This window comes from Balearica regulorum, chromosome 2 (assembly GCF_011004875.1).
Source record: "Balearica regulorum gibbericeps isolate bBalReg1 chromosome 2, bBalReg1.pri, whole genome shotgun sequence".
NCBI classification, from domain to species: Eukaryota; Metazoa; Chordata; class Aves; order Gruiformes; family Gruidae; genus Balearica; species Balearica regulorum.
The window spans coordinates 168329442-168356490 of NC_046185.1; the positions used below are offsets into that span (position 1 = coordinate 168329442).

The 27049-nt window shown below is 53.9% G+C and overlaps 1 protein-coding gene across 4 annotated transcripts in view; it reads left to right on the plus strand.

Moving 5' to 3' along the window:
* Positions 1-27049, plus strand: part of AGAP3 (ArfGAP with GTPase domain, ankyrin repeat and PH domain 3) — a 146272-nt gene that overhangs the window by 86062 nt on the left and 33161 nt on the right. For all 4 annotated transcript variants that reach the window (XM_075747006.1, XM_075747007.1, XM_075747008.1 and 1 more), the window contains exons 10-11: positions 7162-7266; positions 12507-12675. In XM_075747006.1, coding sequence (XP_075603121.1) covers positions 7162-7266; positions 12507-12675 — 274 coding nt within the window. The remainder of the gene's footprint in view (positions 1-7161; positions 7267-12506; positions 12676-27049) is intronic.

Consider the following 27049-nt stretch of genomic DNA (forward strand, 5'->3'; position numbering starts at 1 on the left):
GAAGCAGAGTCTTGTCGAAAAGGGAGGCCCTGGTTTATGCAAATGGCGCTGCCTCCCTGGACTCTGACTGTGTGACACCATGCTGGAGTTGCTGGCCCTGGGGCACTGCTCAGGCCGCAGAGCACTGCTGTGACCTGTCTCTGGAGATGCTGTGGCACTCTGAAATTGCTGCCCTCCCACTGCTTGAATTAAACAGTTGTGCTACAGCGTCTTAGGAAGGCACAGAGCTTTGCTCCTAAAGGAGGAACCAGGCCGATGTCCGCACACAGGTTATGGGGGACGGGGCTGGTGCAAATGTGCAGTGTGGTAAATACAGAATAACATCAGGGTGCTGCAGTTCTTCTGCACCACCCCTGCTGCGGCCCTTCGCTGGGCCATCCCTCCAGGAGTGATGAGCTGGTACCACCGGTGTGAAAAGCAGCCAAGTTCTCTTAGGAGCTGTAGCTCCATATCACAAAGATTGGGCTAGGTGATGATCGCTCTGCTCTCTGATATGGACCTGCCCTTTCTGGAAGATCGTGGAGATCTCGTGGCTTGCCATCTCTTTGAAGAGCAGCGAAGGAGCAGGGCCTCTAGCTAGTTTTACTCTTGCGTAGTGTGGTGGTCCTGCCCAGCCATAAAAGAGCAGAGCAGCCAGTCATTTTGAGGGCTGTAGAGTGGCAAACACACAGGATCTTCTGCCTGGGTGCTTGGCCAGTTTCAGACTGCTTCGCTTACCTCAGCGTGGGCACTGCTGAACTGGTGGCAACAAATGCCGTGTTTGGGGTGCTGTGGCCGCTCGTAGATAACCTCGGGAGCAGTTCGATTCCTCTCTTTGGCAGAACAAGACTGGTGCTTGCTTAAATTACCTGAAGGTAGTTGAAGTCAGCAGGTGATGTGGGGCAGCAGTAGGGGTTGTTGCCCTGCAGACTCCGTCCGTGATACCTGTGGCTGTGATCACTGTGACCGGTGCACAATCTCTTCCTGAACTCTGTGGGAAGAGGACTGGCGCTTGGGCCTGCCGGCAGCCTTGTTTGGCGCTCGCCGCTTTGGGTTTCTGCACAGAGCCAAGTCTGATGGCTGGGCAGGCTGACCGCGAAGTGGGAGGCTGGGCTGGTGTTGCAGAAAGGAGAAAGGTTGGGAGGAGGCTTTGCTTGACTGGGATGGGACGTACGCTGCCATGGAGGTGTGGTGGCTGGCTGTCACTTGTCACCACCTTCTGTAGCACATCTGAGAACGATGCCTCTGGGTGACCCGCTCTGTCTCCCTTATGCCTCATGCCCGCCCGGAAAAGATGGAAATGCCCAGTGGTACAGGTGGGACCATGGATGGTGGGGCCCCTCTGCGCCTAGGACAGTACCTCCTCTCCCTCCAGGCTGCTGGGGCTGCTCTGCGCCATGGACTCGGGATCCCTTTGCTGCAATGTCCTTTTGGTGACACGTAAGTTAGGATGGTCTTGACAGGTCGGAAGAGCTTCTTCATAGCTGGACGCTTGTCTCTGAGAAGTGGGTTAATTAGGCCGGGAGACTAAGCGTCCCCAGCTGTTTGTTACGAGGAATGAACTCCTGATTGCACATGTACTAGATTCTGGGAAGGCTGTACTGAATGCACAGGCAGCCCAGGGGTCCCCAGGTCCCTGGCCCGGCTCACTTTGGGCCGTGCACTCCAGCAGGGCCCAAGGCGGGTGACTCCTCCTCCTTGGGAGCTGGGATCATGCTGGGAGCTTAGATTACATTTAAATTGCCATTTGCATTTTCCAATCAATACGCGACTTTACAATTAAGTTTGGTGTTAAAATTCTTAGCAAAAAGTGAGTGGAAGGGAGATTTGTGGAGTAAACGAGTCCTTTGGGGGCCATCGCTGCTCCCTGCTTCATTACGCTGCATATTGCTGCTGCTGCTTTTACTGTGCACCACAATCCAAACACAACACAGAGACGCTCGCGCTGGCCGACAAAATGCCGGGAGAGAAAGGAAAAGTGGGGAGAGGAAGAGAGCTGGGCTCTCTTGCCTTTCGTCTCTGGCAGCTTCTTTCCTTCATTCAGGACTTCCACCCTCGGGAAGGAATTTGTGGAAGAGTCATTTCTTGTAAATCTTTCCACGAGAAGCAGAGGGAGGTTGAGGTGTGGCAGCACACGCCGGCGCAGGGGCCTCGGCAGACCTGCGGAGCCCGGCCAGGAGGCACGATGGGGTGCGTGCGCAGGAGCACGCGAGGACATGCCTGGAGGGGATGAGCCCAGCTGCGGGGGTGCACCCGCCTCTGGTCCGTTCTCCTGCGTTTCGCCTGGCTTTGTCCTCCTTGCCACTTTGCGCTTCTCTCTGAGCTGCTGGGGGGCTTTCCTCCCGGACAACCCGAGTTCTCCGGATGCTACTGGGCCAAACCTCCACATTCTGCCATCAAAAAAGAAGGTGGGCTGCAGAGTTGTGACCTTGATGCAGTCAGCACAGCAACACCATTAAAACCTGGAATCCTCTCAGCTTCTGTCCCCTGCCTCTTCATCTCCAGTGCAGCAGTGAACAAGTCTAACTGAGCTCTATCCCTCGATTCAGCTGTTTCTTGCAAATGTTTGGCCTTAAGGGCCCCTTCCCCTCCTCCCCATTTTATGAGATGTTTACTTAGACTGTGTAGTTGCTCCCAATTTTGGACTCTTCTGCCTTCTGGCTTGAAAAAAATGGGCTGCCAGTGCTCGATTCTCTGTTTCCAGGTCTGGTTTTGCTTGTGTTTCAGTTTGCAAAGTTCCAGATTTGTAGCAGAACTAACTGCAGCCGAACTCTTCTCTGCCAGACAACACATTTTGGGGGCTTGACGGAGGATGCAGCAGCCTGAAAATGTTGAAGTAGGTATTTTTGTAGCACCAAGGTGTATCAAATCGAAGAGACATCAAGGAGAGGAGAGGCAGCCGGAGCTGTGGTTTTGCAGTATGGACTGGCAGGTCAGACTGTAGAACTGAACCAGGTTTAAGGCCAGAAGGGATCATTATGCCCAGAAGCCAGAGAATTTCACCCCGTGACTGAGCTGAATTTGTAACTTCAGCCTGGTCTGGAGCAGATTTGTTTGAAAGATGTCAAACAGGTGTTCTCAGATACAGATAGTCCACCATTTATCTAGATTAGCTGGTGTAATATTAAAGTGTTTTTATATGTGAGGAGGAATAATCATTTTCCGATACCGTGTGGGAAACGCGTGGCCTGGAGGTGCTGCTGGCGAAGACAATTTTGTGCAGGTCAGACCCAGAGCTGGGCCGGCCGTGTCCTGGCCTTGAGAAAACGCAGGTACTGCTTGCTGCGTGGGAGAGGGTGGCTGACGAGGCCCGAGAAGCAGCCTTGCCTCTGGCACGGTAAGGCCTCGAGTGGGCTGCAGTGTCCAGGTGAGGACACTGCCCTTCGAGCTCTGGGGCAGCTGGAGACTCGCCGGTGCCAGTGGGTCAGTGCTCGCGGAAGCACGTTCTGCAGTGCAGGAGCGACGGATTTGGGACTGCGAGTCCAGAGGACGAAGAGCGCATGGAGGTGTAATCACAGCCTTCTGATAACGTTACAGGCTGCTGCAGAGGGCCCGGGACTGCTCTGAGCGGTCGCTGCGACAGGAGAAGTACTGTGCTGCCATTTCATCGTGGAGGTGCATCGGGATCTGATCTCTGGTGAGGAGGAGCACAGTCTCGGTCACTGGTGGTTTTGCTGAAGAGGTTGGAGTGACGTGGGTACACCTGAGCCCGTGCTGGGGAGGGATGTGGCGAGGTGACCTCCGAACGCTCTTCCAGCTCGGCTTTGCTATGATAACTTCCCACCTGGAGGTAAAACCATCTGCCTCGTCCGACCTGATGGTCCACTGCTCCTCCGCTGCCAGGTTGAGTTACCTTCCTAACCGAACACCGGGAGCTCAGGAACCGCTCGGGACGGCGCTCTCCAGCGCAGAGAGCCCACCCTGCAGCGTGGCCTGGCAGGCTGTCCCCGGGTGCAGACCCTGGATGAGCTGTGCTAAAATCCACACTGTTCTCAGGAGCCCGGTTAGCCGAGCGATACAAGGCAATCTGTGTTAACGACCAGTCACTGCAGTGATTTACGCTGTGCAGTTTCTGTGTTACCGTCAAGTTTTCTGGCTTTGTGTTTTCTGTGAGCTCGTTTGGGGAGGACATTGATTGAATCCCCAGGGCTCAGTACTGGGGCCAGATCTCTTTAATATCTTTATCAGTGATCTGGACGAGGGCATTGAATGCACCCTCAGTCAGTTCGCAGACGATGTCAGGTTGGGCGGGAGCGTTGATCTGCTGGAGGGCAGGAAGGCTCTGCAGAGGGATCTGGACAGGCCGGATCCATGGGCCGAGGCAACTCTGTGAGGTTCAACAAGGCTCAGTGCCGGGTCCTGCCCTTGGGTCACACCAAGCCCAGGCAACGCTACAGGCGTGGGGCAGAGTGGCTGGAAAGCTGCCCAGCGGAAAAGGACCTGAGGGTGTTGGTCGACAGCCGGCTGAACGTGAGCCAGCAGTGTGCCCAGGTGGCCAAGGGGGCCAACAGCATCCTGGCTTGTGTCAGCAATAGTGTGGCCAGCAGGACTAGGGAAGTGATCATCCCCCTGTACTCAGCACTGGTGAGGCCGCACCTCGAGTGCTGGGTTCAGTTTTGGGCCCCTCGCTCCAAGAAGGACATTGAGGGGCTGGAGCGTGTCCAGAGAAGGGCAACCAAGTGGTGCAGGGTCTGGAGCACAGGTCTGATGAGGAGCGGCTGAGGGACCTGGGGTGGTTTAGCCTGGAGAAGAGGAGGCTGAGGGGAGACCTGATCACTCTCTACAGCTCCCTGAAAGGAGGGTGCAGCCAGGTGGGGGTCGGTCTCTTCTCCCAAGGAAGAAGCGACAGGACAAGAGGAAACAGCCTCAAGTTGTGCCAGGGGAGGTTTAGATTGGAGATCAGGAAACCTTTCTTCCCCCCAAGGGCTGTCAAGCCCTGGGACAGGCTGCCCAGGGCAGTGGTGGAGTCCCCGTCCCCGGAGGGATTTCAGAGCCGTGTAGATGTGGTGCTTGGGGACATGGGTCAGTGGTGGGCTGGGCAGTGCTGGGGTAACGGTTGGACTCCGTGGTCTTAAGGGTCTTTTCCAGCCTAAACGATTTTGGGATTCTAAATAGTATGAATCAAAAGCAGATTGGCTGGGCCTCTATAAAAGTACTTCTGTTGGACATGGATTTGCCATTTATGATTACACTTGTTCTCATTTATGATTATGTTTTGAGACCTTTCACTTGACCAGTTTTTACTCCATACATGAATGGCTTTACGGATTTTGTACAGTTGGGTTTTAACGGTGTGTGCTGCTCAGTTAAAATCCTTACAGAAAACTAAAAATTCTGTGTCAACACAGTTACTGTTGTCGTCAGATACTGCGATCTTGCCAAAAGTAGGATCAAACTTCTCTGATGACCTGTTTCCACGTTGGCTGGCATTAGTTACACTGCTGTCCTCTCATTCTTTTCTGATCACTTCTTGTGGTGGCTTTTCCACAGTTTCGCCTGGTGTAAGCGTCCGGCTAAGGGGCCATCAGTCCAAGGGTCGTTGCTTTTCCCCTTGCAGATCTTGGCAAAGCGTGAGCTTTCAGCCTGCCACCGTGTTCCAAGGCATGTTAAAATCGGCACCTTTAACCGCTGCTGAGCGAGCTCTTCAGCTAATTCTCTCGGAGCTCTCGAAGGCAAGAGATCAGATCCTGCCACCAACATGGCTTAGCTTTTGCTGCTCTGTTTTAACTTTCTCTCCCTTGCACGAGTAGGAGGCGTTTCCCTTTTGCACTGTTTGCTTCCCAAGTACTGAACATAAGCGGTCGTGGAGCACTTCTGCCTTTTCTGCATCATTTATTGCTGATTTCATGGTCACGTCTGGCAGCCTTGTTACCCCAGCATGTGCCAAACTCTACAACTTTTTGTTGTGCTCCTCCAGCAGCCTCAGTCTCTAGGCAGTGGGACGGGGCCCCCAAATATGCCAAGGCTGGCAGGACAGAGACTTTCTGTCCAGGTTTTTGAGGAGGTGCTGGCCTAGGGCCCAGATTTTTGCCACGTTAGGAACAGCCAGTCTGGATGTCTGTCCAGACAGTGCTGTCGGAGGGCCCAGGCCCAACAGTTGCTAGATCCAGCTTTTTCCCAGACTCTGTTATTCATTCCACTTTTGTCCCCCTGTGCTGTCCTTTCCTCCCTGCCGGCAGAATACTTGATGTTCTCTCCCCAGTCCCTGCTCCAGAGCCCTTGTGCCTGGCTTCTTGCCCTCTCTTCCTCCTCCCTCTCCATCTCTGGGCTTACCTGGCGCATGATGAAGGGCTGCTAGAAGCACATTTCCTGGGGAGGCAGAACTGGATGGGGAGACGGTGAGGAGGTCCTAGGCTCTGAGTGTTGCTTCAGATCCATGGAAGTTAGTCTAGGTTAGTTCTGGGTTGGGCTGGTGGGAAGAGGGAACTTGAGGGCTTGGGAGCACAGTCGTGTTCAGGCCCTAGGAGTGTGCCGTGCCTGAAGACCACAGGATGGGTCTCATGTAAAATTCTGATGGGGAAAAGGGGTGAACCGACCCCTCAACTGCCCAGGGCCTGCTCTGCCTCCTGAAATGTGTCCCTTGCTCCACTCGTTTGACATCTCTAAGAAAGAATTGCAAGCAGGCAAGAGAATAAGCATCCCTTGTGACACCTGTATCTTGGATCGTTGTTCCATTGATTGGCACCTGCCTGTCCCAAATTGTCCTTGCCTTGCCCATCCCTCTGGCTGTGCTTTTGGTGATGGAAGAAGGTCTGAGAGCACTGTGGTAACAGACCAAGCAGTGTCGGTTGGTGGTGAGGTTGGCTTCTGCCTTGTGTTGGCACTGTCCTTCAGCACAAGAAGAGTTGCCCAGAGGGAGTGATTGGGGACAGCAGAGAGTGTGATGGGTCCCTCAGAGGATCTGGGCATCAGTACTGGCATGTGGAGACCCTCGTCTCTGAGAATGGCGGTGGGGGAAGTTGTCTGTGGAGATGTGCTGGGGCTGGTGAGGGAAGGGATGCAGCTCATTTCCTACCAGTCCCAGGGAAAATGCTGTTGGGAAGGGCAGCCTAGAAGATGTTTTCTTGAGTCCTGATCTTCATGTCTCTTCAAAGACTGGTCTTCTACAAGGGGCAGTGCTGGAGCTGAGTGGGAGCTGCCTGGGCCAAACAAGGTCTGAGACTCTTGACACTTCTCTTTTAGGGCATCCTCCTCAAACGCAGTGGCAAGTCTCTCAACAAGGAGTGGAAAAAGAAGTATGTGACACTATGTGACAACGGAGTCCTCACCTACCACCCCAGCCTGCATGTAAGTACTGCTGGGCTGGATAGAGGAGCGGGATGGGACAGCGTCCTCCATGCTATGGCTGCTGCTGCAGGTCCTCTTGCAGATGCCACAGTCACAGGGAGTTGCTTGGGAAGGGTTTGGCAGCAGATGAAAGCCCCAGTCTCTGCCTGCAGCAGGGTCCTGTGCAAGAGGTTCAGCACTAGCCCTCGACAGGGCAGGTGTATTCAGCAGAGCTGGTTTTTACCAGGGTCTGGAGGAAACCTCTTTCTCATGAAGGCTGCCTCTGCAGTGCGAAGCTGGGTGGGAAAAGCTGATAGGAACATGCTCTATGCAGAATTATGCTATGTAAATGCATCTTTCTTTTCTCTGTTTCCTTTGCTCAGTCCATTAAAGCAGGGGTTGCTGCCTCCCTGCATCTGGGGTGAGGAGCAGGCGGAGAACTCCTTGCAGCCACGGCTGATGGTGCCATTTGGGTGTGGAATAATTTTCCTGGCTGCTAGGTATTGGGTAATGGAGATGAGGTGCCTGTGCAGAGCCTGCCGAGCTGAGCTGTCACTCGATGCATCTCTGATACTCTTCACTGCTTGGCTCAGGCACACAGCTGCCTCCCCATCCATCTCTGTCGCCTCCCCACTGCGGGGCTAATGACTTCTTCCCCATTCCCTCTTGAGCACAGTTTGCTGCTGAGACAGTGAGCCACGGACAGACACACCTGTGACACCGAGGCCACAGCAGCCTCTGCAAGAGGGGACGTGCTGCAGCAGGACAGCCGGACGGCGGCTGGGGAGTGCAGGGTAGAGCTCGGGCGCAGGGTGGTCTCGGGGGTCCTGGAGCGCTCTCTGGGGCTAAAGGGAGAAGAGCAAGGTGTTGCAGCTCCTGTGCTTCCCGAACGCTCCTGGGCCCTCAGTTTATCCCCAATCTCCTCATACACATGGGTGTTGGAGTGCCCCGAACCTCAAAGTCTTTCTACTAATTTCTAACCCTGCATCTCTAACTCATGGGCTTGCAATGCTCAGTCGTCCGGCTCCTGAGCCACTGAGCCTGTTTGCCCTCCTGTCCTTACACTGGAAAGCCAGTCGTTGCATTTCCTTTCCTTAACTTGTGGGGGCTTTGAGAACAGAGTTTTTTCTTTTAGTCTTTGATCCCTGTACCATACTGTCTGGTTCTGCAGTTCCTTGACTTTGTAACCCCAGTTTTTGGTCTTTATAGAAACAAACTGGGAGGGAATCGCTGCTGCTGCTGCTACCTGCTCTGTGTGTGTGCACACATGCGTCTGTGGGTTTATCACATTTCCATCGGAGACATCATAGGCCATTATTACAATCAGCTGTAGAGGCAGAGTAATTTCTGGGATGTTGTTTAACCGCTCTCAGATGCTGCTGCTACACACTAGGTTTCTCTTCCTTTTTACACCATTTCTTCCTCAGGGGGTGATCTAGATTGATGTCACTTGCTTTCCTTACTGCACTTCTTCAGCATTTCATTTCATTACTACGCTGCCCCAAGCAAAAATCTGGTTTGCTTCCACCTGGTGCTACTGGTGATCCACAGCCCGTTGCTAAGAAAGGTACAAGATGGGTCTCTCCTACCCTCGGTTTCACTGAAAGCTTTGAACCTTGCACCCAAGATAGGTGTTGTATTGCCCTATATGTTTACCTACAGCAAGGACTAATTACATGTGGGCCACAGAACACAGAGCTGCTTGCTGCCTAGCTCTGACTTCTGCAAGGATGGGCAGGTCTGCATGCTCCCTCCATGGCATTGTCCCCCTGAGCAGTGGGAAAAAGAGCCAGGACACCCACCATCGCATTATGTGTCTTTACTGCGATGCTGGCAAAGGCTTTGGTGAGCAGTGCACTGTTCTGGTTAGCAAAGGCCCCTCTGCCTTGCCTTGCCTTCTCTCTGCATATCTGGCTTACAACCTGCTTGGAGGGGACAGATGCAGGAGAGAAGCCTGCAGGAAGAGGTGGTCCAGAAGAGGATGTCCCATGATATTCTCTCCTCCCCATTGTCTAGAGTAAATCGGGAGACGCTGCAGTGTGTTTGTAACCAGGTTTGTCTTCCATGGCATGAAGCAAGTTCCCTGTCTGCGTTCCTGAGGAAGGGCACGTGCTGCTTTGTCACTTCCATTTGTGGCAGCAGCTCTCAGGCCAGCAGGCACGTGGTGAGGTCAGCTGCTGGCAAGAACAAATACGCAGTAGCCTCAGTCATGGAGATGCTCGGCATCCTGAAGTGCCTTCCTTGAGATGTGAAGTCCCAGCCTGTCCCCTGCCTCACTCAGGGTGAGCCTGTCCTGCCAGACGTCGGGGGGATGGCAGAATTCGGGGTGCAGCAGAGGGGTCCTTGAGGGCAGGGCTGAGCACTGTGGGAAGAGGGTCTTTCCCAGCCCCGTCAGCGTGTTCAAGCCCCAGAGCACTTTGCTGCTGCTTTTGTGTTCCCAGTGGCTTTTCCTTGGCACGATTCAGGGCGATTCCTGCCCAGACTTCTCTTGCCTCTCTGTTATGTTCTCTCCCTGTCCCTCTTGGGATGGGTGTAGGTACCCTAGGGATCAGCAGCCCTGCCTTTCTTCTTTTTCCTCCAGTAGAGATACCTGCCCCAGATGTGTCTGTGCCCCACCAGATGAAAATTACTGCATGGCTCTGGCTGGGTCATACTTCTGATTTTACCAACCAAAAGCTTCCTGGTGGGGCTATGCATCTGTGTTTTATCACTCGACCTGTTTCTGGATCTGTATCTTGGCAGCTCCAGCCCCATTTTGAAGTCCCCTCAGTAGGAGTCAGGCTTGGACTGTGTGTTTGCAGTCACAGGTTGACAGCGCTCGGGTGAGCTGGGCTCAGCCCTGAAATCAAGTGTTCTGTGACTCCTCCATGGAACCATCTCTGTTTGGACCTTGGGTCCTACGGAGCTGTGCGTCCCTGCTCTCGGGTGCCACCTCTGCCTCCTCTCTGGACCAGGCAGCGGTTTCAGAGCCTTCGCAAGCAGGAGGCCTGGAGTTGGAGCAGTGGGCAGCAGCTCCTGCTGAAGGCAGGAGTGCTTGGGGGCCGGATCCCTGGATTCAGCACAGCTTTCCTTGTTGCAGCTGTGTTTTTCTTACCTTTCTGAGTGTGTTCAGTGGCAGGAAAAGAACAAGTTCTACGAAGAGACCGGTGCAGTTTGCTATCACTTTCCCAAAGCTTTGGAGAGTAAATGCTTCTGCTCGTGAGCAAGGCGTATGTGGTTCAGCCCAGCTTCGCTGGCCAGGCTGTGCTGTGCTGCGCAGAGCTAGAGAGAAAGCATCTCCCATTTTGCAGCCAGTGGAGCCATTCACACAATCACCTTCTGTTAATTCTATCTGCAACATCAATTAAATTGTTTGTAGAAACTAATTGAATGTGGCTTAATCACACATCTTAATAGCTTTCCACGCTTTGAACTCGTTGTTAATTCCAGTAATAAAATGAAATGAGAGAACTGGCTGGGTAATTAGCGAGGAGGCTTGGGAAGAAATTGCTGTTTTATAGCATGTAATAAAAGCAGTGCGCTGGTGACCGCTCTCTCCGGCAGGCAGCCGGCTACCGCAGCAATTGTGCTGAGTTAGGGAAAATCCTCCAGCCCCTCTGAGATTCCCTGCCCAGGGGTGCCACCAGGCTCCCACCCAACCAGGAGCAGCTCCGTGCGATGTTTGGTTGGGCTGGTTATCCAGGAACGGCCCAGGGCACCAAAGGGTGTGTGCGTATCATTTGAGGTCAAGTCACCCAGAAGTTGGAAGCACAGGAGGGAGTGCTGCCCCGCTGCCCCATCTCTTGGGTTTGCTGTGAGGAGTGGATGCCTGAACAGAGGGCTGTGGAAAGAGAGGAATTCAAACCAAGGTGTTGAGGTGCTGCTGAGAGGTTGTAACACTTGCAGGTAGTCACCTGAGGCCACAGAGCATTGCCCATACAGCCCCCATTCACCTGCTTCTTGGAGCCAAGGACTGGCAGAACGGTTGCTCTTGAATTGATCTCATTCATGTCTCTATCTGACTGGATTTGGAAGCAGACAGGGACCAGCTCTGAGTTAATCTTTTTGGTGACCTCCTTGTGAACTGGAGCAAGCCCAAGCCTCCCTGCAGCAGCCGCAGTCTCGCCCTGGACGGTTGCTGCCACTCCTCTCCCAGTTGCAGCGCAATCCCCAGCGCAGAGAGCCAGGGGAGGATGCACCCACGTCCTCATTCCTCCCAGTCTCTAGCTCAGCTTTCAGTCCCTGCTCCCTTGAGGTCTGCCCGAGAGCAGGGCAGGGCAGTTCCCCTCTGCATGTCTCTGGAGATCACGTTGGTCGGGTCTTCTTGGGGCGTGAGCCCAAGGAAGAGCCAGCCCGATCGGAGAGGGTTAGGGGAGAGCTTCCATGCCCTGTGGAGCAGGGAAGGGGTGGAAGACATGGGACAGGACACAGCTCTCAGGAGAGGCTAGAGGTCTGCAGCCTTATTTTGACCAAAAGATGAGATGCTGTTAGGAGGCAGTGCAGAATGATGATTGACAATCTGGACATGGAGGTTTTGGTCGTACAATAAACGGTCTACCAGAAGGAACGGTGGAAGCAGCAACTTTTGAATAGCTTGAAGTTGTGCAGATGACTGTACAAAGGAGTTATCCTGAGCTGTGTTGGTTTGGGCTTGAATTATGCTAGCTGTGACCCGAGAGGGAATTTCTAGGTATCCCATTACTTACACCATGCTATATTGTATTATTAGCTGTCATAGCTGAATGCTGTGATTAAAAAGGCAACGGATGATGGGGAAGAAGAACTGCCTGCCATCTATGTGGTCTTTTGCTCCATCTAATCTCTGATCCCCAGCCAGGCTTTCACAAACGGGCTTGTCATGGCATCTGACTGCCCATGGCAACATCCCGACATTATTCATATCAGAGCTGACTAGTTCTGGGCACTGAAAGTGAGACCTGGCACTTTTCCGGCGCCAGTTCTAATGCACCAGCTAGTCATGGGAAGAAGGCAGGTCAGAGTCAAGGCTTTGCATCCATGTGTCAGAAAACGGCTGGCTGTGGACGCTGGGGTCTTTTACCTCTAGCCCGCCTGACTTGAGACTTCAGTACAGTGCGAGAGAAACCGGCGTGTGATGAGCTCCCAAGTCGCCTCCAAGTTGCTGGCTGGCCATCTGTCTGGTAGCCAGTTGCCATGTGGATGGATGGATCGGGGCTTAGTTTTGAGTATGTGAATGAGAGGGGAGCTGAGAGAGGTGGGCCAGGGCAGGGCTGATACTGAATCATTCTGCCTCTCTGCTGTAGGATTACATGCAGAACGTCCACGGGAAGGAAATCGATCTGCTGAGAACTACAGTGAAGGTACCGGGCAAGCGGCTCCCCAGGGCAACAACAGCAGCAGCACCCAGCGCTAGCCCCAAAGCCAACGGGCTTGCGAAGGAGAGGAGCAGCACGCAGCTGACGGGAGGCACAGGTAAGAGTTGGTGTGGGTGTCACAGAGCTGTCGGCCGTCCTCCCCTCCGGTGCATCATCAGTGCCTTGGTTTCTTGCTTTCACCACTCTTCAGGAGTGCCTTCGGTGTTGGCATTTCTGTGTGGGTCTCAGGTAAGCTCCTGTTGGGATTTTATGCTGGGTAGTGTCCGGGACACTACTTCTAAAGAGTAGAAGGGCTTTAGCTGGTGGCCTGAACTCCCTGAGAGGAAACAGTTGAGTCTGATGAGTTGCTGTGCATGGGGGAAGCTGTTGCTCCCTAAAACAAAGGAAATCTCAACCAGTCCTGCTCTGCACCCCAGTTGCATCCTGCGGTCAGGGTGCTGTCGGCACTGTGCTTCACAGCTTTCTGGAGCTGAGGACTCATGAGATGGAGTGCAGCTGGAGGGAATGCCAGGAGCTGGCTGGGGTCCTCAGCATCGCACACAACATAGGGAAGGGGGCATGCTAACATCACTGTGTTCACATGGTGCCGAGTGTGAAATAATAAGCCCTTCTGAACGCAAACTGCTATTTCTGTAGAGTCAGAATTAGTCTGCAGACCAGATAAACTGCCAGCGAATGATTGCATTTACTGTCTTTTTTGACCAAGGATGGGCAACTCTGCCTGTTGTCTCCCACAGCCTTCCACCGTACTCTCCTTTCTTCCCCACCACTGCACACCCTCAGCATGCCTGAGCATGGTAACAATTCCTGCCTCTGTACGGAGGCACTTCTCAGGCGTGCGTTTCTAGGGTGCTTTGTCTGAGCTCCTACTTCGAGAAGGTTATCGGAGCTGTCGGAAGAATTCAAAGACAAACCACAGAAAAGCCTATGCTGATGTCAAAGCAAATGCCCACGTAACCCTGTATCCTGCTTTCAACAGTCATCTCAGTCCTGTTGGGCTCACAAGAGCAGATTGAGATGTGACTTGATTACTGATTACTGCTGCTTGGAAAACCAGTGCCTAGAAGTGAGTGCTGTGCGAGGCCTCTCGGTCTGGTTGACAAAGCTTGAGGAGACGCAGGGCGTGGAGGCTGAAGTTAGAGCAATTTAAACTTGAGAGGAGATGTAGTTTCCTAGCAGGGAGGGTAATTAAATGTTGGAATAGTTTATCTGGAGAGCTGGTGGACTTAGCACTGCTTGAAGCCTTTAAAATGAGATTAGTTATCTTTCTACAAGATATGCTTTAATCCAGCTCATGTGTGTGTCGCTGCGTGCACATGTGCAGGGGATCAAACTGGATGGATGGTCTTTTCTCACGTAGAAATCCGTGAATTTGAGATCCCCTGTTCACTGTCTTCTCCCTGGGCTCCTGAGCACACCACCACTACTGCGCTACCCAGACCACATGCATCAGCACGGGGCTCAGCATTAAGACAGCAACCTTAATCAGATGTCATGTGTCTTGGCTTTGGGTGGTTGTCTGCATTGGTCAGAAAGGTTTTTTCTCCTGGTACACAAATGGTAAGATGTTTTCTGAGGAATTTTTTCAACTCACTCTGATGCCTTCAAGACTGATTGCAGCTGACGATGCAGTCACCACGGTAATTGCACTGACATGATAAAAATCCTCTGAGGTGACTTGCTGATATCCCTGTCTAATGCAGAGTACTGGATTTGGGGTCGGTAAAGAATCTGCCCTGCTTCAAATTAGCAGGGACTTTGCAGTTTTGCTGCCTTTGGGGCTAGGGATGGGACTGTTACTGGGGTCCACTGGGCATCTCTCATCTAAGATGTGCTTTGGGCAGCTGGAGAGGGAGCACCTCAAAATTTGCAGTTCTCTGCCAGTGCGGAAGTTAATCTTCAGAGGACATGAGCTTTGGAGACCTGAATCATTTGCAGTCTTACACCAGGAGTGTCTGGGTAAAACCAGATGGCCTGTGTTCAGAGTTCAAAGCAGGTGGTCCATGGTTTCCTTGTGACCTGAGCTCTGACGAGGTAAATGAATGTGCTAATTAATGTCCACTAGATGCACAGTCCTTACTCGGGGGCGAGAAAAGAAGTAGTAGATAAAGAGGAGGAGGAATAAAAAAGAGACACAATATCTCACACTGCCCCATATGTTGATAAAATACACATATGCAGCACTGGTGATGATTCAAAATAACCTCCAGGGTAGGTACAGACAGTACAACTTGGAGCTAAATAAAGTAAGAATGGGGAAGGAGCTTATATTTGTGAAACCCGTGGGACTCTGAGCTCAATGGATGATTGTGCCCTGGTATTTCAACCATTAAAGAAGGCAGCTTTACTGTAGTCAGAGTTGGTTTTATTTTAGGTTGCATGTGTTCCCATTGTACACCCTGTTTTCAGAGGCCACCTTATGTCCACCTAAGGCTTACTTTTTGTGGCATTTGTATGCAGATGTGATGTGGTACATGCCTGGGGAGGTTGTGCAGTCTCCCTCCTCAGCGATAATCAAAAACCGTCCAGACACAGTCTGGGGCACATGGCTCTGGATGGCCCTCCTTGAGCAGGGGTTGGGCAGGACAACTTCCAGAGGTCCCTTCCAGCCTCAGCCATGCTTGGATTCTGTATTTGTTTTGTCAGTATTAAAAATTTGTCTCCAAGAGCTGTAAATCTTCAGAGATTTGGTACAAAGATTACCTAGAAGCAGAAGTTTTGTCCTCAATTAGAAACTTCTTTTTTTCTTTATCCCCTGGAAAATTCATTGGGATTTGATCAAAGTTTTGGAAGTTGGTTACTGAAAGCTCTGGAGCACTTAATCTTCTCCTGGGCTGTCAAGAGCTCCTGGCAGAATGGTCCCTGCTTTTCTGTGCTGTATTTTGTTCACTTTCCAACTGTAATGTCCTCCTAACTTCTTCTATGAAAAGAGACTAGCCAGAGGTGGAAGAGTAGATGAGATCAAGCACAGGGTCTGTTAACATGCTTAGAGCTAACTAAATGCAAATAACCAACATTAGTTCAACATTTACGGCTGAGCCCTAAATTAAGCCCTTCAACATCAGGAAGTCCTAAAGCGCAGGCGATGTGCCCGTGTCACCTCTGCCGGCTCGCGTTCCTGCCTGCTGTGTTAATTGCAGGCAGGGCGGTGTGAAGCCCCATGCCTGACCTCTGTGGACTGGAGCGGTGCGTTCTTCATCTGTGTCCAACGTCAGATTTGCTGTTAGTGTGCCGTGCTCGCCATCTCCCCGGCTGTGTCCTGGAGGACCAAGGGGACGCCTGGGAAGTGCCAGTCAAGGGGAGCTCATCCGAGAACATTTTGGATATGTCTTCCAGAAGCCTCTCTCGTATGCCCAGATATTTTCGGGGCACTTTCCCGCCACCTTCCTGTCCTCTAGGTTTCCTTTGGAGACTCGTTGCAGACTGCCGTTGAACCTCTCGATCCTCTGACATTGTGGTTCAGCCACGCTGGCTGCCGAGCTGTTGGGTGTCCCTGGCAGGGTTCTGGCTTACGGCAAGGAGTCTCCTGGACAACACCTAGGGAGCACACAGACCGGGCGCAGCTTTGGGGGAGAGAGTTGCTGTGTGTAGGCAAAAGCTTAGCAGTGCCGCGGGGTCTCAGGACCGAGGGGCAGTGGTGGTAGTGTGCATGTCTCCAGAGGACCTCTCTGGGGCCGGGCAGGTGGCCAGGCCGCTGCTGCAGGCTCACCGTTCCGTGGTGGAGCAGCACCCGGGCTGCTTTGGGCCAACAGCACAGCCCCACAGCTGGCACGGGTGGGCGTCCGGCACGCGCCAGGAGGGGGGTCTGCCCCAGTGCGCGCTGCTGTCCCGCTCGGTACCCCACGCTGACACAGGGTTTTTAGCGAGGGCCCTGATGGCTCTTGTGTCCCGCTATAAAGTAATCCCTTTAGTGGCACGGATGTGGTCAGGGACAGCGATGAAACCATTTCTCTGTTCGAGCCGTCCCTCCTGTGCCGAGGACGGGAGGGTGTCGCGTCTACGTGCTCCACCTTCCACCGTCGTGATCATGAGACTTCTGGGCCAAGTGTCCTAGGTCGGGAAAATGAGTGGCTTTGTCCTGGGAGACACGTGGGGAAGAAGCGGCATGTAACTTTGGATTCCTGGAAAGCTGCAAGCGTGTGGGGTGGGGGAGGAACGTGCCTTCATGAGCACACCTGAACAAAACATCTCGTCACTTAGAATATATTGTGACTGATGTGCATGAAGGCTAAGAGTATGTTAAAGGTATAAGCGATACATGGATATAGATATAAAGAGATTAAACGCTTGTTACAATTTGTAAAGTGTTACTCCTAACACAAAAACAGTCCAAGAAGCGCTTGGAGTGGCAAGGCTCAGGTCGCTCAGCCAGCCATCGGTGCTGCATCGGCATGGCGGGGGAGCACAGGCAGGCCTTGGCAGAAGGAGACACGCACCACAGACAGGCTCCGGTCAGGCGGGACGCACGCCGCCGCAGAGGTGAGACTGGTTGTCAGCTTCCGTGTTGGCTTCAGCGTTTGGGTCGGTTAGCTCTCTGACGGAGGGGGTGGTCTTGTGGGTACTGGACCCCAGCTTTTGGAGCTGGAGAGGGGTGCAGACGTGACGTGGTCTTGCTGATGGATGCTAAGAGAGTGTTACATGGTTTTACCCTTTGTTAGAATTTCTGAACCTGGAGTGAAAAGTCAGATGTTTTAACAGCACTTAGTGAATCTTCATTTTACAGTTAGATCTTCCTACTTGTCGAGGCAGGATGAGCTAGGTTGGGAAACTGAGGGTGCATTGCATGGAGGTAACTAGTCCAAACAGAGCGGGAAGCGCCAGCACTTGCCGACTGCACCCTGAGACTTGAGGAGGGAGCCCCAAAGCAGACGGCCAGTTCCTGGTGAGGTCTAAAGGCCTTGTGTAAAACGGGCACTACCTGGTGTCCGTGGGGAGAAATCCTCTCTAGCGGGCACCGGTCGGCACCTTCCAGACGCACCAGACGCCAAGGGACACCCGCGCGTTTAGGTGCTGGTGGGGTGCAGCGGTGTGAGCCCTGCCATGGCCCCGTGCTGCACAGCTCTGCCCACGCTCCCGGCACAGCCGAGCTCCTCTGTGTCCCCACTGTGTCTGTGCCGCAGCCGGGGCTGTTCCTGCGCGGTCCCGGCCCAGCCATGCTGGGGGCAGCCACGGGCTCTTCCGTCCCCGCTGCCGGCAGCACCCTGCTCGCTCCCTGCCGCCGGGTGGGGGTCCTGCCTGCCCTCGCCACGGGACGGTGCGGGATGTGGTGGTGCTGCCAGGCCTGTGGTGTCCCCTGGGAAGGATCGATGCTGTCAGCCATCACAGGGCTCAGGTGGCGGTTCCCCGGCTCCCCACCTCGGCACCAGGTACTCGTCCAAACCGCTTGTGCCTCTGCGGTGCCAGCCAGAGCTTTTAGGGACGGTTCTGGCATCGGCACGGCCCCTGTGCCGGCTGTGTCCCCATCCCGACAGCCACCTCTCCCGTCCTTACCCCCGGCCAGGCGGGCTGTCCTGCCCCCTGTGGCGCTTTGCCCGGGGGGTGCCCTGCCGGGCCGGCGCTGGGTGTCTGTGGAAGGTGCCACCCCCTGAGGCTGCATTGCCGTGTGTACCACACACGGCTGACCCTACAGTCGCCCTGACAGTCTCTGTCATGGCATTTTCCAGGTTTTGGTAGCTTAACTTTATAATAAGGATCTCTTCCCCCCCCCCCCCCCCCCCCCCCCCCCCCCTTTAAATAGGTTTTTTGTAATACAGCTAAAAGACCCATCCTTTTCTGAAGAGCAGGCCTTCTGCTCTTTGTCTCGTCGGCAGGTTTCGACCCTCGATCTGGTGAGGGACCGGGCCAGCTGAGCACCATTACATTACTCTCCGAGCGAGCCTCCTGCAGTGGAGGCCCCGTTGGCTGGGGCGATGGGATGTAGGAACGAGGCACTTGTTCCATCAGCTGGTGGATGTGGCTCCTTCACTCCTGACCTCCCCTCTTCTGCCTGTGCTCTCCTCCTCTGCTCGCTTCTTCCTCTCCCAGCCGTGCCTGCCTGCTTCTCCCGCCAGCGACTCCATCCCTCCTCCTCAGCGCTGCCGAGCTGGCGATGGGCAGCGTGAGCACAGGAGAGGTGTCCTGGTGCTCTGATTCCCCGGACCTAATACTACTGCAGCACTGGGTGCCAGGACAAGCAATTGCTCTTGCTGCAAATCAGGCTGCATAGAGCTAGGCACGTATACTTACCCTGTTTATGTCAGAGACTCCCAGAGACTTTGAAGGAGTCATCTGTGCTTGTCTGTTTGCCTGATTTTCCACAACTAGGAATGAGACTACCAAAAGCACCCAGGTTAGTCAGGGCATCCCTGTGTCTGGGTTTCAGAGTCAGATGTGTCCTAAAAGGACAGTGATACTTGCTAAAGGACTTCTTTGAAACTGCCAGTAGAAGTTCTCTGCAAGCGGCAGGAGCTGCGGAGACTCCTGAAGTCTCAAAGGAAGAGCACAAGTGGGTGCTGGCCTTTGGAGAAAGCTGAGAAAGAGTACTTGGCAATTACTGCTCATCTTGTAAACCCTCAGTCAGGTGAGATGATAGTGCTGGTAATGGTCCGATGATGGAAACGCCTGTTTTATTCTGGGTCACCGAATTGGAGCAGTTCTGGGGCAGATGCTGGGCACACCGAGCACAGGCAGCTTCTGTCAACTGCAGCTGGAGCAGACGGTGCCTAGCGGTGCCCCAGGTGAGCTCTGGGCCTGGAGCATCACGGGGGGACACGGGCGTCTCTCAAGCCAGAGTGCGAGCAGCACCTCGCAGCGTCTCCTGCGCGAGGAGACACCCAAGTGGTGTTCGGGTTGGAGAGGGCGGGAAAGGGATGTGCAGGTCTCGCTGCCACGGCTTAAGGATGCTGTTTTCTGGGTATAAACTGGCTCTGAGTACGGAGCCGGGCAGCATGTATTCACTGCACGTGTGGCAGTGCTGGTTCAGGTGTCTCCTTCGGAGCCCCACGGGTCTTCTTCCCACTGGAATATTGCTTCTCTTCCACTCGTCTTCAGGGACCCCCAGATGTATCTTTGCTGTAGTTCAGCAAGCTCACCCTTTCTGCTTCTTTGCCCCATCTGTATCTCATCAGTGTGTGTTTCTGGCTTGAAGAATGAGGGCAGCTCTTATTCAAAGTGCAGACTGGATGAAAAGGAATTTTTTAGTGGGGAAGGACAGATGGTAGCACAAGAAAAATATGGACACAGTGTCAATCAGCATGAGAGACTGGTCTCAGCACATCTGCAGCCCTGAGTTCTTGCTTTGCAGACGTTTGTAGGGACATACTCCAAACCATCAACACAGGGAAAAGAGCATGAAGGATGCTGCCTGAAAATACGGTACGCGATGCCTGTGCACGTACTTCTATGCCCACTTAACGTGGGCACGTAGAGCACACGAGCCTATTCCTTGACACTGCATTGCAGCTGGGCAATGTGAAAGGAAGCCAAGCAGCTGAACACTGGAAAACTGCCTTCAAATAATAAGTTGATGTGTAAGGCAAAATCAGCAGAGATCATTGAGATTGTTGTGGTTGCGAGCAGCTACACGGAGGTACGGTTTCTGACAGCAGAAGTCTGATCCAGCAGGCAGAAGCAGTGCAGATGCTCCACCTCAGCCAGAACTGCTGAGCTAATGCAGCAGTCCCAAGTGAGATTTTCTGGCCAGCGTCGCACAGGCAGCTGGGCTAGGTGGCTTGGAGATGGGACTAAAGCAAGCAAAACGTGGGACAGCCAGAGCATGTTATTAGGGGTGGAGGTGAAAGGAGAAAGCTCTGCCTGTCTCTGCAGTGGCTCAGCGTGGGGCTCTCCAGCTTGCTGGGGACCACGAGCCTCCCTTGGGGTTTGCTGCCAAGCGATGCAGGGGAGCAAAGATCGTGCCCGTGTCTCTCTGGTGCAGAGGAGGCCAGGCGGAATGAGCTGAATTGGTCTCAGTGCAGCGGCATGAGCTTAAGCGCTGGAGTCTTTCACGTGGGGGAAGAGCTGGAAGGGGCTGATGCTGCTTGGTCGCCTTTGCTGTGAAGAACAGTCCTCACGGTCTGACACGTGTGTCAGGGCAGGCTGCCTGTGAGCCCTCCTCCTCCTCTTCCTCCTGCTGCAGGATTGCTCCTGTAGCCAAGGGAAAGCATTTTCTTCAGTGTGTCTGTGGCAGTGGAGGCACTGCTTGGGGTGCAGTGTCTTGGCTGATGCTCGTGTTTGCTCTGAAGTGACGAGGGTCCGGCTGTCCCCTGGCCGAGTTACGAGTACTTTCGTTGACTCACAGCTCCGCTGGCTGGAGCCGGCCGGCCAGGCTCCTCAGGCACGTGCGGGAGAGCCCTCCATGTGCTGTGCCTGGGTAGCTTGCCTCTCCCCTTGGCTGCTGTGCCGTGTGGGGTGGCGGGGAGCCGGTGCTGGTCTCAGCCGCTCAGCAAAGCGCCTGGGGGCCAAGCCTGGGCTGGAGATGCTGCTGGGTGTCCAAGCAGCTGCAGGATTTTTGCCAAATTCGTGCTGACGCCTAGCAGCATGCCTCCTTGTCGCTTCCAGAGCAGGTAGCCTGGAAGCACATTTGCATGAGGCAGGCGGAGGAGAGCACCTTGCCATTGCCGGCGCCTGCCTGGCCGCTGGTCCTGGGGGAGCGTCGCGGCAGCAGGGCCCCCCCCGCCAGGCCCGGTGCGTGTGCGCTGCCCCCCGATGCTCTGCCTCTGCAGAGTGAGGGATTGGCTCCCCCAGGCCGGGGTTGCTGAGCCTGCTGTGATCATGTCACGTCGGGCTCCGTCGATGTTAACATCTCATTATCTTTGTTACTGTAATTACATTATCCGCTGCTTTATGCAGAATTATTCTCCGAGGACTAATTGATGGATCCATGTTTAATTCATTAATCATTAGCATCAAATTCGACAATTACAGTGCACACTGATTGTGGAATTTCAAATGTAATGAGGGAAGAATTAACAAAGAAAAGGGAAAACCTGTTTCCCTGGCATACCGCTGCTCGCCATGGGGGACAATGACATTGAGGGAAGAAGAGGCAGCAGAGAGCAGGGTGGCGCAGGTCATGGCAGACAGGAGGCTGGTGGGATCATCTTGTGCCTTTCTCCTGGTTGTGGCTGGACAACATATTCTTTCAGGTCAGAGCAGGGTCATTAATCTCCCACAAAAGAATGGGTGTTTGGGTACTGAGGCGGAAAAGCTCAGCTCTCACTTCTGGGACAAAGTTGCTTTCTTCACCCCACATGTAGCCCGTGGGTGCAGGAGCAGCACATCTCACCCTGCTGTGGCAGGTTTCCAGGAGCACCGAGAACATCCCCAGTGTACACGTGTGCTCACACACTTTGCAGGGAAAGCCAGCTGGTCAAAGTGTAGTGTCTTCAAAGTGAGCTTACTGCCCCCATGATTCGCCTGTAACCCTGTGGCTGGTCTGTTCCCTCCGTGGTGCGTAGGATCTGCTCTTAAAATCTGTGGCTACCTCTTGTCATGTTGGTACTTCCTACTCTGAGGCAGGAATCCTGTAACAGTACTCTCTTTATTTGAACTGTGAACTACTTAGCAGAAAGCAAGCCAGAGCAGTCTTTCCAGTCCTGCCCCATCAGCCAGTGGGTCTGCTGACCTGAAGGGCCAGGGTGGGTGCAATACCCCTACATGGCTGTTGCAGTGCCAGATGTGGGTACACTCCTTCCCTCCCACCAGACGTGCTACCGCAGGGTCTCCTTGCTTATGGAAATGGACAGCTTCTGCTTCGTATTTCGGTGGTCCTTGCCACTTTACTCAGTCTGAGCCCTGGCACACTATGTTCGGTCAGTTAAATAGCCAGGGATGCTCAGTTTTCTGTTGTCACCCTTGTCTGAGACATTGGAACTGGCTGCCAGCTTGTGCCCAGTCTGCTTCAGTGCAGAGCAGAACAGTTGGATTTAAATGGAGGTTTCCAGCTTGGTTTGCCCGAGTACCACAGCTGCAGTCATGGCGAGCAGCTCCACGGACAGTGGCAGCAGCAGCTTCTGGAGCTGCCGGGGTGCGCGCACCAGGTCGAGAGATCTGCTTCCAGTGGGGCTCCTTCCACTGCCTGCAGCACAGGCACTTCCCTGCCACAGCAGCCCCTCGGCAGCAGCCCCTCCATAGCAGCCCCTCCACAGCAGCCCCTCCACAGCAGCCCCTTGGCAGCAGCCCCTCGGCAGCAGCCCCTCGGCAGCAGCCCCTCCGCAGCAGCCCCTCCACAGCAGCCCCTTGGCAGCAGCCCCTCAGCAGCAGCCCCTCGGCAGCAGCCCCTCCGCAGCAGCCCCTCCGTAGCAGCCCCTCCGCAGCAGCACCTCGGCAGCAGCCCCTCGGCAGCAGCCCCTCCGCAGCAGCCCCTCCACAGCAGCCCCTCCACAGCAGCCCCTCCGCAGCAGCCCCTCCGCAGCAGCCCCTCCGCAGCAGCCCCTCCGCAGCAGCCCTGCCTGCCTGTGCTCCTCCCCAGGGCTCCCCCGGCCATGGGCAGCACATGAGAAGGACTGGCCGGGTCTGATGCTTCCTGCAGGAGCGGGGCGGGGGTGTGCTCCTCTGAGCGGGGCCGAGTGCTGCTGGCTGGGAGCCTGGTGTTAAACCACGGCTGGCCATGATTTCGGCTAGCTCGCTTTGCTTTCTGTTGAGTCCAACTGGAAAAGTTCAGCGTTAGTTACTGTTGTTCAGCCAAGGACCAAGAACTTGGACGTGGGGATGCCGAAGCTGAAAGGAAGAGGGTTAGGGTCTGTCTGTGGTGTTTGTCGGTGTGGGACCTTTATCCTTCCCAATAATATGTTAGAGTTGTTTGTAGTCTGAAGATGAAGCAGAGATCAGAGACTTAGTAAAATTTATCTGTAATTAATACTTGCATCATGAATCATGTATAAAATACTGCAGATCATATGTATATTATAAAAATTATAAATTCACTATAACATTCATATGGTATCATCTTGCGAATTTATCTGGCTGCCTGAAGTAGGAGGATGAATCCAAATGTGAAGTTGGAGCCATTGCATTCACTGCTTTGCACTGAGTAGAAGCTAGAAATTGTCAGGACTTCACAGGGGAGAGGAGGAGTGCATCGGGAACTTGAAGGGGCGACGCAAGGCAGGACAGTTTCAGCAAGCCATGGTGCCCAGTTCTTGTGGTGGACGGAAGCCTGAAGGACCGAGGTATGCTGGATCAGCATGAGGTTATATTTGCTAGGCATATGGTAGAGTTACAATAAATTTCATATTTCCAAGCATTGCAAGTCTGTTCTCTCAACCATTATTATTTCTTTCTATAGAAGGAAAACCGAGGCAAAGAGAAGATAGAGCCAAAATTGTCAAAAGTGTCTGCTAACTATGTGCCCCCAGTTTAGAGCCTAAAAATTGCTTTTTCTTTCCCAAGAACTTGGCCTTTTTTTAGCCCTTTAAAGTGTAGCTGTGTGCAGTGAGGTCCTGTTTATCAGTCCTCAGAGTCTCCACCTGGGCACTCAGAACAGGAGGAACACATTGTTGGTGGCTGGTTTCGATAAGTGTTGGTACAAGTGACTTGAACAGTAGTTCTGGGAAATTTGCAGTGGTGTATGGATTAGATCCCAGGTCCCCAAAGGAAATACGCAGCTCCTTCACCTTGGGCTGCCCCTGCTTTCCCTGCTGCATTCTGCATTGTTCTTCTGGGCACCTTGATCCTGCAAGAAATCTTCCAGAGGTCTTGAAGGTAACAGACCACCTCACTGATCATCATCATCCCCATCATCTTCAGGTTGGCCCCCAGTCTGCCAGTTCATCTCCAGCCCGCTGCCCTTCATGTGCGCAGGAGATGTGCGAGCGCTGGCCTGTGCAAAGACCACCTTTGAGCCTGGATGAGGTGGTGCTCATGTTGGTTGGCACCACCGCACTGTCCTGACCTTGTTCCACTGCAGACCAAGGGGATGGGATCTTTCAAGCGGTGGTGGGTGAAGACATGCTAGCTGCACTGTACCCATTGCCAGGGGTGCAGGGAGCGTACTGCAGTCCAGTTGCAGCCTGGTCTGGGGAACTGGATGCCCTGCAGTGGTTGGAGCATGTTAGGTGCAGTGCTGCATGGGTGTTCTTGTTTAGTGTCATCTGAAAGGCTTCCATTTTGTGTGCACAGAGAATGCTCAGGCACGTGAACCAAAGGCGCCAGCCTGGCCTGAGCTAAACGCCAGTGCAGAGCCGACTCGGAGGCTGCGTTGCCTGGCCATCGCTCCCTGGGCTGTGCCAAGGCAGAGCGCAAACGGCACCGTGTGCTTGATCCAAGCCCTTCCTGCCCCCCACAAATCACTCCTGTGGGAGGACTTCTCCCAGTGACTCCCAGGGCAGGGTGGTCAGTTGGCTAATGTTGGGTTAGCCCCTTGGTTTGGAGGAGGTTACCTGTGGCTGTGGGTTAGTCACCGCTGGCTGTTCCTGCACCACCTCTGAGTGGGAAATTGGTGATTTCGGGATGAGCATCCTGTCCCTGCTCGAGGGATTCAGTTAGCTGTAGCATCTTTGGTGGTTTACAATATTCTGTACTCCATAAAAGTGTTAATTTTCTCTAGGTTTTAGAGAGTCCGTGAACTTTGGCTCATCCCCAGCTTTCGACGAAGGCCATGCAGATTCTGTGGACATGCTAGTAGATACAAGACCCCGGAGTGCGGTGCTTGCCAGCCATGTCTCCGAAGGATGGCTGTCCTACCGCCACCCCGCCGGCTGCCAGGCCCCGGGGTTATGCAGGGCCATTGCAGTCGGGAGACTCGGGTTGTCTCTTGGTTTTGTTAGGGGCTCGCGAGGTGACTGGCAAACGGCTGCTCGTGGTCTCTCAGTTTCTCCATCCGTACAACAGGAATGGCTACGCAGAGCGTTCCTGCTTCCCCGAGGGGCACCGCAACGTGCCCCCATATCCTCCCCGCAGATCCCAGGGACAAAGTGCAGCACCGTGTCGTGCTTCTTACCTTGCTGCGCGAGGCCATCGTCACAGGGTGTTGTCAGGACCTGCCATGGCATGGTGGCAGTAGTATTTACGGTACTGCAGCGTTTTGCATCCCTAGGTTTTACCATGGTTTTGTCTCCCTTTGGACGGCCAGCTGACTCACTCCAGCCTGTAGGTAGGCAGCTGAATGATTTTTCCAGAATGAGCCTGCCCTTGTGGGAGGAAGGAACTGCTTTCTGCTAGGGATGAAATCAGATACGCTAAGGTGTTTGAGGTTTATCTGGAGTGGCAAAGGTGTATACCAGCACTGCGGGTCTGAATTGGGGCATGCTGTGGCACATCAGCTGAAACTGCTGATCTGTAGGTTGTAAAGTGGAAAGGCACACTGAGCTGCTCAGCTGAGATATCCTGGACTCTGCGTGAATATGCAAAGTCGTTACCGAGTTGTGCAAATTGGATTGTGTTTGCACCAGCCAGGAGAGGAGAGATGGGGGGTATCTGTGAGGCAGAGCGGCAAGGAGCAACGCGGCTGAAATCCCTCACAAAACCCCACAGTCTGTATTCAGTCTATAGCAGCTCCTTGCCTGCCAGTTACCGTTCCTCCAGAGTCTGTCCTCATTGCATCTGAAGACCATTTTATCTGCATTTGAGCTATTATGTGAAAATACTGGTAGCCTATTCAGTCATACAGAAAAACTGTTACTGTTGTACCATTTTCCAGCCTTACTGGTGACTCTGCAGATGTTTGCAAAGATGCTACCGTTCTCAGAGACTTGATGACCCAACTGTCCTGAGCGTATGAAGTATCTTCATCCATCACTTGGTTTCCAGAAGGGCCTCATGCTCCCCTTGTCCGAGCGTGGCTCCTCTGTGGAGCCGATGGGCCAGGAATCCTGCTAGGAGCAGAGCTGCCAGCTCCTGCCGTTCCTGGGGGCTGCAGAAGCTGTCGCCCAGCCATGAAAGTGAGGATTCAGCTCCTGCCCCGTGGCCAGGGTTCTGTACAAGCACGGGGAGAAGGCCAGCACCTTCTTGCTTCAGACCTGCTCTTCTTGCAGGCTTCCTTTGCCAGAAATCTGGCTGCCGTTCTCTACTTTGACCTGCCAGTTGCCAGGGGTTTCTGCCCAGAACCTGTTCTGTCCTTGCCCACCTTCTAGAGAGCTGCTCACCCATCCCTCTGCTTGCATGCCCATGCCCAGAGCCTTGCTGCTTGGGAGCTGCGAGCACTCAGCTTGTGAGACTCGTAGGTTGGGCATCACAGACATACTTTATTGTGAGTTTTCTCAAAAGGCAGCTTCTCTGGTGCGTGACAGACTGCTCAACTATTCCCCTTCGGTTTTCACCCTCATCCACAGCTGCCTTCCAGCATACCCAACCCTTCTACCTTTACCCTTTTGACCACAGCCGTGGTGTGACTCACTTGCGGTCGGCAGTCGTGTCCTCCCAGAGTACCGGGTAAGCGTGCTCGAGTACAGCTTGTATCTGTGACCTCGGGCTGCACTCAGGCTGCGGAGCTTCGCTCAGGTAGGCTGCCGTCGCCTGACGAACCCTGTGCCCAGAGGAGACAGGACTGTCTTGGG